Source organism: Chiloscyllium plagiosum, unplaced genomic scaffold (assembly GCF_037043375.1).
Source record: "Chiloscyllium plagiosum isolate Xiang-an unplaced genomic scaffold, Cpla_swu_hap1 HiC_scaffold_20, whole genome shotgun sequence".
Classification (NCBI taxonomy): domain Eukaryota; kingdom Metazoa; phylum Chordata; class Chondrichthyes; order Orectolobiformes; family Hemiscylliidae; genus Chiloscyllium; species Chiloscyllium plagiosum.
In genome coordinates this window covers 43767039-43781030 of record NW_028270158.1, presented here as the reverse complement: position 1 = coordinate 43781030, position 13992 = coordinate 43767039, and the positions used below count along the sequence as shown (strand labels likewise).

The window sequence follows — 13992 nt, the reverse complement described above, 5'->3', positions numbered from 1 at the left end:
CTCCAGTGAAATATCCTTTGTCATAAAATATGAGTTTTATTCACAAACGTGGTGGTCATTCATGTTCTACCAAGTTCATTTGACAGGTGAATGTTTATCAATTACCAATATGATGGAATGTAAATTACTAGTTAGTTAACTGTAAAATAATTTAAAGTACCGTTTAATCAATAACTACGTATGAGTGGGTTTACAAATAGGTATTGAACATCAAGTTAACATAAGCCTTTTTAACAATGTAGCTTTGCTTCCCTGTCTCTTTCACGCAAATAGAGGAGGAAGGCATTTGGGGAGGGAATTTCAAACATTATGGAATACACAGCTGAAGGATCCACAACCAAAGCTGTAACAGAGGGAGGGGAGAGCAAACTGGCAGGCATAGTTGAGAACTGGAGATGGCAACAGAGGTGATTAGGTGGAGGACACAAGAGAAGGTTATATTTTCAATTCACCAAGAAGCCAAGATAGGTCTGAAGGTTTGGAGTGTTGGACAAGCAGGATTCTGTATGGGTTGGGATAAATGAGTCAGAAATATGGGCAAAGTTATCTTAGATGGAAGCCACAAGAAAGGTACTGGAGAAATCAAGCAAATTTAGAGTTGCAATGGGGACAATGTTTCAGTGACATTGGGAGTGATAAGCAAACAATGAGGGATAGAGCCAATGGAAAGTGTGTACCTTTTTGTTAGGCTAGGCAAAAGTATCGACCTCAAACTTTTTGCTCACAAACTGTAGGGAATATTTAAAATAAAAGCAGAAAATCCTGTAGCATCCGTGGTGAAAGAAACAATGTTAACACCTCAGGTCAATGACCTTTTGGAATATTATTTGCTACCATTATTTATCAAATTGGCAACTTGACACACAGTTTCAGGTTAAAATAACGGTCTATATAAGGTCAGAGTAAAGCTTGAGGCTGATCCTGTGTCAATAGACAATGTGGTTAGAGTTGGGAGGAAGTGTGGAGGCAGCTGTTACTGAAGATTAGCTGGCTGCCCTAGGGGGTGACAGGAGCAGAGTCAATAAAGTATCATTTCAGTAAGATTGGCTGCGTTGAGTTGAATGCAATAACCAATTGTGGTATGAACCTTGAATTCTCAGCCTCACGAGGCAGGGACGTTGAAGATCAGTTCTGAATTTTTCAAGACTGAGGTTGAAGGGCATCGACTAAGTAAAGGGAACAAGAGATATGAAGCAAAAGCAGGTAAATGGAGTTAAAGTACTGGTTAACAATTACTCAGCCGAGTAATGCACTGGATTTTGGAGTTTCAAAGGTCAACTTTGCTTGTGTGTTTCATTCCCTTCTTTTCCAGTATTTGCTTCCAATGCTGAACCATCAAGAGAGGTGGATGTATAACAGCTTGCCACTGGCTGTATAAAATCAATCCCAGCTAATGGGTTAATGATACACAGGTAATAGAGAACAAAAAGGCAGTTCATAATAACCCATTACATTCATGATCTGCAACCACCAAATCAATTACAAGACTTTATTCACTGCTTAAGGCTCACTCTTCTTTGCAATGGTACTTATCTATTTTCCAGACTCAAAAACAGAAAAGAAAACTCTAAGCTGTAGCTTCAAGCAAGAGAATCAGTAACAGCTGCTACCACATGAACTGACTAACAGTGGCTGATATTCCATCTACATTCATATGCATTGCAAGGATATCTATGCCTACTGCTCTTTATTGAACATTGCTGCAAAAACAAACAGCCAAGTAACATATCACTTGTCTACTTCTATGGTTAAAAATCACACAACAACAGGTTATAGTCCAATAGGTTTATTTTGGAAATAAAAGCATTTGGTGTGCTGCACATTTGTCAGATAGCTAGTCTGACAGTACCACTCAGATCACTAAAGATCTCACAGTCGGAAGGAGTCGATATTTCATCCTTACAAAGCTTTTCAACTATGACTCCTGTTTTAATGAGACCACCCTTGTGGATGAATTAGTACCGTCATGACAAACAGAAATTTACTTATTTGCACACATCAATTTCCTGCATTCTCACTGTCTGTGGCTAAAGAGGTATAACAACCTTCAACAGAGTTATATTTATTTTAAAAACATTTAACAGAGAACATGGGTTGCCACATGAATTTAATTCATGTGGAAAACATCCATATATTTGGTTGTGTAATCTATTCTAAATTGATTAAAAATAGGATACCTGGTGGTAAAAAAAATAGTAAAGAGATTTCAACTATCTGTCAATGTTCCTCATCCTTATTGTCTCCCACAATCTGCCCTTGTCACTTAAGGAATTTTAGTATCTAAATCTGTTCTTCTGAATATATTAAAAATCATAAAATAGATGAAAAAAAGGAATCAAGACAATAATATTAAAATATGTTGATTACTGATGTCATTTCTCACTGCCACAACTTTGCACCCCAATTGATGAAACCATTTGCAATGCAGCAAAGGTAGTTACAAATACATGAACAGGTGCTCCATGGAGCCAGAAACCACTTAGTGAATCAATTGCCCAAAATTGTCCCACTGCCACTGAAACTGCCCTGTTCATACTACATCTGATCAACTGCTGTTGGCACTCAGAATAAATCAGTTTGAACCTACTGCCTTCCACAAAACTTGAGGAAGTTCCATATTGAATTTTTTTTTTAATTCATTCAAGGGATTGAGGGTGTTGCTGGCTAGGCCAGCATTCATTGTTCATCCCTAAGTGCAGTTGAAGAGTCAACCACATTACTGTGGGTGTGGAGTCAACTTCGACCAACTGCTGTGGAAGGATTCGAACCTGGGTCCCCAGAACATTATCGGACTCTCTAGCACCACTAGGCCACTACCTTCAGTTTGCTTCAACACTTGGAGAGGGAGATCCCACAGGTTCCAGAACAGTCAAAAAGGCTGTCAAGGAGCCAGGCATGTTTTGTCCTTGTACCATTTGAGTTTACAGCTTTCATATGGTCCATGTGCCTTGTTCAGGACCGTCGCACTGAAGTTTATATATCACGAGACGTGACCTTGTATTGACCATGCCTCTTACCCATACAGGGACACTACCATGGCTCCTACACCAAACTTCATCCCCTGGGTAAAAGATTTCTCTAGCTTAGCGGAGTCTTGTGTCCGGTATTGGTGTTTCTGATACTGTTTCACCTCCCCCTCCCCAGATACAGGAAGATCAGTTTCCTGAAGAAGGGCTCATGCCCGAAACATTGATTCTCCTGCTCCTTGGATGCTGCCTGACCTGCTGCACTTTTCCAGCAACACATTTTCAGCCCTGGTAGAGTTCAGCCAGTATCTGGCAGTGACCTTTGACTCTTGCTCCCCATAATAATAGGCTGTCCTCTACTCTGATCTGGTCTCTCAGAATCCAAAAAGGTTTAAATTCTGGTTTCCCACATCACCACCAGCTGCTTCGGTTTTCCAGATCTTTCTGCTTCCAAAGTCTGATATTGTCAGCTATTACTGGAAATGTGTCCAGAAAATTTAAAACCATTATGGACTCTTCCCATGCTGTACCACAAGTGGTGTATCCACCAGTGGGAGGTGGCTCAAAGCATTCATATTTGCTACTTAGCCTCCCTGGTGTTCCGACTGACAATTATATGCAATTAGAACCCACTGCTGAGTTTGGCCTGTAGCTATAGGTGGCACTGCCTTGTTCTCTTTAAGCAGACCTAGCCGAGGTTTGTGGCCCATTATCATTAAGGATGTAAGTTTGTAAAGATAGTGATGGAACTTTCTGATTCCAAATATGACGGTCAAACCTTCCTTCGCTATCAGGGTGTATTTATGGACTGCATTAGCCTAAGTCCTGCATTAGCCTAAGCCTAAGTAATTGGGTATTCCTCTCCATTAGGCCACCCATGAGCTAATACTACCCCAATGCTGTATGGGAAGGCATCACATGTCAATAGCAGGCCTTGCTTGGGATCAAACTGTGCCAACACCTTAGAGGATGGTAGTTGTTTCTTCATTTCCCTAAAGCTATGGCTTGGCTAAGTGACCATTTCCAAGACTGTAAAGGACGTATGAAAGAGGAGGGAGTTGACCATACAGCCTGTTGAGCTTGTTGCATCATTCATGAAGCTGAGCTTCTACCTCAATTCCACCTTCCTGTCTGCTTCCCAAACTACTTCCGTTAAACACACATAGGATGTGGATGTCACTGGTAGGACCAGCATTTATTGCTCATCCCGAATTGTCCTTATGAAGGGCAAAAATCTCACCAAACGTCTATCCATCTCAACCTTAAATATATTCAAAGACTGAGTGCAGTGTAATGATTGTGAAAGTACTTCAGAATGACAAAAGTGAAAGTGCTTGATGGTTAGAAGTGTATAAAGAATCTAAAGGAACATGGAGAGTCAGAGTTTTTTTAAAACATAATGAACCATGATATATTCAGAAGACAACAGTTGCGGTTTTAAGTGGATATGCCCACTGGACTCCAACTAGATCACAGATTAAAGTCCAAAGGCCAACTAACTGATGTGGAGGAAGCACAAATTTGTCTTTTAAAGAGAAACCAAACACATCAAACAATTAAAGAAATCAGAAATATGTTATCTGTAAACACCATGAAAATTAAGCCATTAATCAGTTACCAGGTTCCTTTGAAAAGTAATTTTTCCTTTTTCCCTTTCAGACAGATTTCACAGCAAGTAAAATACTGTTTGCGTTTATATTTTATTTGTGCTATTGAGCACTTATAATTGTAATTACTCAATCGCTCTGCCAGCTGTAACTCCAAAACATTGACATGCTTCTTGGATTTGCAGATATATAATATCAAGTGGCAAAATTATAACTAATTTTTAATACTTATCAATAATTCACATAGGATTTCTGTTTTAAATTTTGCAGTCCCTCCCTCTAACTTCACCTGAAACGTAATCCACAATAGCTTAATTGACAGGCCTGCATAGCTGCCATATTTCCTATGTTATTACAGCAAATGCTTTAAAGGGTTAAGTGGTCATGAAAAGTGCAATATAAATGCAGGTGTTTATTTTCTTTCCATCTATGTATGATACGATTGAGAGGGTTTTTAAAAAGAAATAAATAAATCAATACATTACTATTTCAGTAATTACTTTGGCCCTAAAACATTACTGAAGTGAATTATACTGTTAAAACTATATTGGTTAATTATGATCTGTATCTTTTTTCAAGTCAAAATTAAAGTAGGCTTTATCAGAATGATCTCTTTGAACTATGCACTATCTCATTATTCACGCATTTTCAAGCCAGCTTAACTGAAACTTGCACTGAGGTTTGATTTTAAAACCCAGAAATAAATGCAGTTAAACCATTACCAATAACAGATTAGCATTGGTCCTTTTCCAGTAGTAAGAATCACATTTCCTTCCAGTCCCATATAGAAACATATTAGGCTAAAGATAAACATCTATCAAAAGGAATCTCATGCATATTATTCTGCGTGTGGGTCACATCTGGTGTATACATTTTATGCTCCAAATTATAGTTCTGAAGTAATCCTATCTAAAAAGTTGGGTTATCAAAACATCTAATGTCAGGTTCTTTGATGGCTTTTGACAAAGGCCAACAACCAAAAAATGCAACTAAGTTTAAAAAGGCATTTCGTCATTTTTACTGCAGATATAAGTTATACATTTAATTTTTCCTTTACAATTTTAAGATTGATTTTCAATATCAGCCTCTAACCAAACTGATTCCTTGATTTAACAATTAGTAAGGATATAGTTCAAAATTTAAGGTTAAACATACACGTTCATAAAAAGTTTTCTTTTCCAGATTCTGAATGCTCTCTTGTATATGTACAGCGTTTTTTCTTGCTTAGAGTAAGTTGCTCAATTCACTAACAAATACACTATAACCTGGTGTTGATCGATTTTACTCTGGCAGAAATGATGGAATAAATAAACAAACAATTGCAATGATTTTCAGAAGTATAATAGATCCAGTTTAAGTCTGCCTCTCGGACGAACAGGCAATTGCTCCCAAGGATGCAAACAATCTCGTGAAGGGTAATTCTTGACTTCCAGGGACTGGGGCATCACTTCCGACTGTAAAATAATTTTCAATTAACAAACCACAACATTAATTTCACATATGAGTCCATCATGTTAGTGCATTATTTTATGCACAGCATAAGGGTCCCAGGTTCAATTCCAGCCTCGGGCAGTTGCCTGTGTGGAGTTTGCACATTCTCCCCATGCCTGCATGGGTTTCCTCCAGGTGCTCCGGTTTCCTCCCACAATCCAAAAATGTGCAGGTCAGGTGAATTGGCCATGCCAAATTGCCCATAGTGTTAGGTGCATTAGTCAGAGGGAAATGGGTCTGGGTGGGTTACTCTTCAGAGGGTCGGTGTGGACTGGTTAAGCCGAAGGGCCTGTTTCCACACTGTAGGGAATCTAATCTAAGCTAATATACAAGAACATTAGAGCAGTTGTCCTCTCAGTTGCATGATGCTACCATCTCTTTTACACTGAGATTGCAATTGCCCAAAGTCATTTTAAAATGATTATTGAAATGTTGGAAAATTGTTGAAAAGGGCAGCATGAAATTGCCCAAGAATCTGGAAGACAAGTACACTGAACTCCAACCATGTGAAAAGACAGATCCTGTAAACAATTGAAAACCGATCAAGAAGTATAAATTGCAGTTTTGATGTACTACAATAGAAGAGCAAATGGAACTGACCACTAATGAGAATCCAAACAGATAACCTAAATACATGATTATGGTAACAGTGACGAGATTGATACCTAGCAATATTAAGACATTGAGAATGCACAGAAGTGCATTTGTGGCCTCCTATGAAATCAGTTAATAGAATCATTCTTAAAAAGCAATGGCAATTGAAATTAAATCTAGCAGTTCCTCATATTCTATTTCAGCACAGACGGCAGAACAGTTGGTTATTGAATTATTGTGTTAGACATTTCAAAGTCAAATTAATAACATTTGGTGCAAACACAAATGAATGAGCAATTGCCTGACTGCATTTTGGCAAAAGAATCAATAAAATTAGAGTTCCACATGATTTCCAACAGGACCCTGGGTTGAAATATCTTGCTAATAAAGCAGCTGCACTGAGCAATTCACATCTGGTTGTTTTCATCCATATTGGAATATTACTACAGAAATCTTACATCATGGGTGCACTCAGATCAGCAGCAAAGACAGTAACTATATGACCAATTGCAATGATTTTCAAGAGTGTAGTGGAGCCAGTTTAAATCTGTCTGCAGGACGAAGGGGCATATTGCTCCTGCTCTGGAGGCAAGCAATCTCATGTGAGCGACATTAGTTTTACAATCTGCAGTGAGATTTCGGCTGTTTAATTTTGTTCCTCATAATTATTCAACACTAGCGCAGGTTATTCAGCCAATCGTGCCTGTGTCAGCTCTTTTGAGAAAGCATTCCAATTAGCTGGAAAAACCCAGCTCTAGTACTGGTTTCAAATCTTGGTCAAACTAGAATCCAAATTTTAAATTGATGCTTTTCCTTTCTGAGTTCATTGAAATATCAAGAAGTAAAATTGGTGAAATCTCTTAAGGTAGTTTTAGATTGTTGTCGGGAACAGAGAACACAAAGGAGTAATTTAACCTTGCAATCAGATCAACAAACAGGATTCTACAAAAGGTTTCTGTATATTCTTTTCATGTTAAAATGCAGTATCAACTGTTTAAGATAATCTTTAATCTGTCTCGTGTTCATGAATACAATTTCAATTTCCTTTCGCAAATGATATCGGTTTAACCACAAATCAAAAAAAAAGTATCAAACTTAGGGCAACCACACCCAAATCGCTTAACCTTCAGTCTCCACTATCAGCTCAAAAGTAACAAATGCAAACCAAATTTTTCCAGAACATCACAACAGAGACACAGCAAAATGAAATCCAACTTCACCTCTTTTCTGCACGCATTCCAGTTTGACTATCTAGCCAGTAAGTTGGGCTACACCCTCACTGCAACATAAAACAAAATGTTTTTCTTACTTTTAAAATTAAATGCAAAGTATGCAGGAAACTGCACACATGAAAAAGCAATCCCATCACACACTGTCAAACATGGATTGTGTCAACCCTTAGCTCTGACTTCAACACAAGTAGAAAATGATCTGCTAGTTGAAGAAACAAAGAAACAAGGGCTTCTCTGAGTTCAGCAGCTGGAGATCCCATTCCAGACATAGGTACCAGTAAAATAGCATATCAGGTTGTTTGAGGCTAATTAGGCTGCAGTAGATTATAAATTATGTTGTTTCATTAGCACTGATGCTGGAGTTGACACTAAAAATCACATTCTTTCATTAATCTAATATGTGCACAAAATACGAGGATCGTTGTGTCACTGGACATAGGTTCATGCCTGTAATTATCCTGACAAAAGAATCTCATATGGAACAATCTGAAAACAGGTTCTGCACAAAAATATTTAAAAGATCAGATCTAAAATTAAATCGAAGAAAAGAAAGAGGAACACACTATTGGGTGGTAATAGGATATGCAAAATAATTTAAAGGAAATGGTACAAACCCAAAGAATTGAAGACTTAATTGAAAGTAAAGGCTTTCACAGATTACTGATATGGATCAAATAAAAAATCAAGCCTTTAGAATATGTGCAAAAAAAATGCAGCTGCTAAATCTATCAGATAAGATTATGGAAGTCAGCTCAATAAAACTGCACAATTAAAAGACCTACTGGTACTTTTGGAAATTACAACTGCTGATTAGCTCAGGTTTTGTAAAATATTGGTACAGTTAGACTTGCTACATTCAAAAAGGTCAAGTGGTACGTACACCTGGTAGCTGAGCTAAATTGTTTTGCTTTGTGCTACTGATGAAAATTCATGCAATCACAATAATAAATGTTTACACATAATCGCAGTTAACACAAAGTTAAAAAGAAGACTTTTAATCTAGTGATTTCTAGCCATTTGAAAATCTAGATGTATTAAATTCTAGCTAGTTGTGGAATAGTTGAAATTATTTGTCTAGAATAACATATGCAATCAGAAATCAAATAGGGCTACTAATACAATACTGCACTTAGTAAAAAATGAACTATTTAGCAATTTGAAAGATTTCAATGTGAAACCCTGAATAAATGCAAAGAATTAAAATATAATTTCTCTTCCCATAAAATGACTCAACTACCTTATGGTTTGAAAAAGCATGAAGTGATTCTCAAGTATTTCAGGTGACATAAAACATAATTTTATAGAATCAAACAGTAAGGATAGAAGCTTTTTGGGCCATCATTCAAAATATTTTGTACACTTCTTAAATTACAACTTAGAGGCTTACTTCTCTCGAACAACATTTTTATGTATTGAAATGGGAAATGCTGCTTATCCCCTCAAACCTGTTCCACTATACAACCAAAACATGGCTTATCTAATTAGGAGAAAGTGAGAACTGCAGATGCTGGAGATCAGAGCTGAAAAATGTGTTGCTGGAAAAGCGCAGCAGGTCAGGCAGCATCCAAGGAACAGGAGAATCGACGTTTCGGGCATAAGCCTTTCTTCAGGAAGGGCTTATCGAATTAGCTCAACATCCACAGCTTTTGGGGATAGAGTTCCAGATTTCCACATAACTTTATGTAATAAAATGCTCCCTGATTTCACTTCTGAATCGCCTAGCTTCAATTTTAAGATTATGCCCCTATTGTTGGATGACCTAGTGGGTGGAAAAAGCTTGACTGATTCTATCAAAACATTTTATGTACCTTGGTCATAAGGGACTGCACGGTGGCTCAGTGATTAGCACTGCTGCTGCACAGCACCAGGGACACGGGTTCAATTCCAGCCTCAGGCGACTATCTGTGTGGAGTTTGCACGTTCTCCCTATGCCTGCGTGGGTTTCCTCTAGGTGCTCCGGCTTCCTCCCACAACCCAAAGATGTGCAGATTAGGTGAACTGTGTTAGGTGCATTAGTCAGGAGTAAGTGTGGGGAATGGGTTTAGGTGGGTTACTCTTCAGAGTTCAGTGTGGACTTGTTGAGCCAAAGGGCCTGTTTCCATACTGTAGGGAATCTAATCTAATCAGACCACCACTCAGCCTTTAAAAATTCAAAGAACACAAGTCGAATTTATACTCCTTATAGCTTTTTCACACCAACTTTAGTTTACAATGTCCTTCCCTACACTATCCATATCCACCATTTTACAGAAAATAGGGTGCAGCAAGAGACAGCAGGAACCAAAACACAGCAAAGAAATCAGAGGTGCACTTCTGTGGTCAAAGAACAGTGCAGAACGGGAGCCCAGAAGACCATTCAGTGCATTAAAATCTTGTACAGGTTTAAATTAACTTTCTTCTGACTCTGAAAAAATACTTGCATACTGTTTTGCATCTTATTGTTTCATCAACAAACCCACAGAAAGAATACAGGGCGTATGCATATGCTGTGTAAATGAGTATCTAGACTACATGACCAACAACAGTGTCGGTTTCTCATTGATTATTGATTAAATATCATAAATGTAGTTAGCCACACTTGGGTTCCCAATTAGCCAGATGTGGCTAATGTAAAGAACACCATTGAAATAAGGCACAATTTAGAATCAATTTAAAAATTAACATTTCATTTCAAAAGAATCATTTACCTAAATTTCCAAACTGTCAACTTTGCAGAATGAAATAAAACACTTTTGGATTGCACGAAAAAAGGACGATTTACCTACACATTATAAATCTCCAAGTATAAACTAAAAGGAAATCCATTAGCTACACTGAGCTGTCTACTAACATTACAATTTGAGAGATTGCCATGGTTACTGATTGCACCACACAGTTGTTCGGATAGGTTAACAGCCATTTAAACTGGACCGCTGAAACATTTAATCGGCAAAATACTCAGTACACATAAGCAGCTTACATGAAAATTAGTCCACCCACTCAAAGCCCCTCAATCATTCTGAAGATGCAGAAGAAACAACACAAAGAAAGCCAATAGAAAACACTTGGTGGAGGGAACTCTCAGTGCAAATACAGAATGAGAATGCAAATATTTATCTGATGTCCTTTACACCGCCAGGTTTTCCCAAACCAGTTTTCAGGCGATTGTTTGAGAGGTGAAGTTGCTGTTCTGCTTCAGGTAAATGGGACAACGCACTAAATGTGCAGCAAGAGCCACAAACAGCAATGGGCTAAACATCTCAACTGGGTTTTGTCATAAATGCTGAAAATGTGTTGCTGGAAAAGCGCAGCAGGTCAGGCAGCATCCAGGGAACAGGAGAATCGACGTTTCGGGCATAAGCCCTTCTTCAGGAATCATAAATATTGACCAGGACAGCAGACATTGGCTGCCTTTCTTCAAATAGTGTACTCAGATCAGTAATGTACATCTGATGCAGATAGAGCCTTAATCTGATATCTCATCCAAAAATGTCATGTCTGACTGCAGTTTTCCCCCAGGACTGTCAGTTTTGATTATGATATGGAAGTGCCGGTGTTGGACTGAGGTGGACAAAAGTTTTTTAAAAATATATCACACGACACCAAGTTATAGCCCATCAGGTTTATTTGGAAGTGCAAGTTTTCGAAGCGCTGCTCCTTCATCAGGTAGCTAGTGGAGTAGGATCATAGGGCACAGAATTTATAGAAAAGATCATTGTAATACACTGATGCAATATTTTAAACAGCAGTTTAGGTTTGTTCATTATATTGCATCAGTGCATGACACTATGATCTTTTGCTATAAATTGTGTCCTATGATCCTACTCCACTAGCTACCTGACAAAGGAGCAGTGCTCCAAAAGCTCGTACTTCAAATAAACCTGTTGGACCATAACCTGGTGTCGTGTGATTTTTAGCCTTGATTATGTTCTTAAGACTCATAGCAGGATTCTGATGCAGGAGTCTCAACACTGAGACAAGTATTGCCACAAAAAAAATTAATGTAAAACAAATCTGTGCCAAGATTTAGTTGTATTTTAATTAAATAAAACCAGGTGCAGTGCAACTGCACTGCTGAATGATCTTGACATTACCTGCCCCAAAAGCCACAATAGGTCACAGATGAGCTGGTATCTGCTCTAATTTATGCTAACTTCATTTCTTCAAAACAAAATTACTAGTTTTTTTTCAAATGCCAAAACCTCCAGGAGTCTGGAAGTAAAACTAGTATTTCTAAATTAACAAGTGTTTGTAGTGACAGACACATGATGTTTTAAATATCTGTTACCATTATACTATTTGTAAAAATCTAGTACTTTTAATAAATTTAGCAGTATTGCAATCTTTGAATCTAATAAGCATACCGTATGTATTATTAATAAACTGTTCCTGCTTTCCTTTCAAATTCTTCTATTTGGCAGCATTTTAAAAGTTCTGTAAACAAAAATATTTGGTTTTTAATAAGATGGGACTGTTCACATCAATTTGGTTATTGCATTCTACCCTAGATACTACCAAGTCCTCATTTTAAAACTTCTTTTATACCAAGGAACACTTCAGCTTGATTAACAACGTGGAAGTGTGACAAGACTGCTTTTAAAAATGTAAACAAAGAATCACACATTAGAAATATTCAATGCATGAGATACTTAAACCGACTTCACACCTCTCAAAACCCAAAACAAATGCGTACAAATTGAAATTAGATCAGCCACTGCAACATTTCAAACCAAAGGCTCCAATTTATCCTAACAGAGTTGAAAAAGCTTCCTTTCCAACATGTGCAACACAAGGTTTCCTGCTTCCTTCTCCAAGACAACACTTGTGATAGAATTGCCTGCAATAGGACCTTCTAAAATTAACCTGATGTACATTAAAGCAAGGAGGAACAAATGTTACAACTTACATCATACACTGGAACTAATGATTTCTCTTTGATTAGCTTACAAGTTAAAAAATTAAGTCCCAGGGTTTTCTATCTTTCACAGAATAACAGAGATCGATGCATTGTCTCATTCACTTAGAAAAATTGGGTGAGGGTGAGAGAAATCCAGAGCAGAGCAAGAAAGGGAAAGAAAATAGGCAAAGGATAGAACAACAAGAGGCAGAGGTGAGGACAAAATGAGTGGGAGACTGCTGGAGAAGGAATGGGATGTTGATGGACCGAAGAGAAGGGGGTACATTGATCTTATCATTGAGGGCACACAAGCCACTGAAGGTACTGTTTGGGCACAGTCCTAGGGCAAGAGGACAGACACAGATAGAAAAACATCAAAGTTATCAGTGATACGGTTAAGGATTCGGGATGTTGTGAGATGTTTTGGGAGATGGTGAGGGCGTTGATGGGAAACGATTTGATAGGAAGAATCTTTGGGGGAGGAGGGGGTTTGGGATGTTGGATGAGAGTGGGGGATGAGGTACAGGGGATTGGTTTGTTGTTGGGATATGGGGGGGTGGGGGTACCCACCTGCGGACTCCCCGGTGTTGATCCAGTCAGGATTGGCCAGGCTGGCGATGGCGAAGATGTCGGCGGCCAAGAAGAGACATCCTGAAATAATGGTCAGTTTATCCATGGCGGGTGCCAGCCGGCGGCAATGGGAGAGCGGCCGCCCTCACTCCGCATCCAGACAGCGGCGGCCAGCAGCCGCCCGCCCCGAGCCGCGAACCATCATCGCCCGAGCCCAGCCGGGCCCAGCCCGGCCCGCGGAGCCCAGACCCCGGGCTCGGACCCCGGTCCGCAATCCGAGCGCGGGGCTCCCGCAGATTCCCGCCTCTATCGGCCTCAGTTTCCCGTCTCCATTGGCGGTGAGTGACCGGGGAGGAGGGGGAGGGGAGGGGGGGGGGGGGTAACGGTTGAGACTGGATCCGATCGAAAGCCCCGCGGCCCCCGGCAGCGCCTCGAAAGACGAGGGCACCGACTCAATCAGCGGCGACCGCAACGCCAGCGTGCGCGCCCCCGGCACGCGCCAGCCAGCCTCCAGGAACGCGCGCGTAGGCGGGGCCGCGCACATCTCCAGGCAGTAGCAATCCCGACAGAAGCGAGACGTCGCATGCCTCTTCACCCCCCCCCCCCCCCCCCCCCGATAATGAGGGGGCTGGGGTTAAGATGAAAATCCAGGATGA

General features: G+C 39.6%; 1 protein-coding gene across 1 annotated transcript in view; it reads right to left on the bottom strand.

Moving 5' to 3' along the window:
• The window catches only part of LOC122560611 (uncharacterized protein C16orf52 homolog B), a 98896-nt gene extending 85174 nt beyond the window's left edge, over positions 1-13722 (bottom strand). Inside the window, exon 1 of the mRNA XM_043711416.2 lies at positions 13337-13722. Coding sequence (XP_043567351.1) covers positions 13337-13442 — 106 coding nt within the window. The 5' untranslated portion in view covers positions 13443-13722. The remainder of the gene's footprint in view (positions 1-13336) is intronic.
• Positions 13723-13992: the final 270 nt, after the last annotated feature.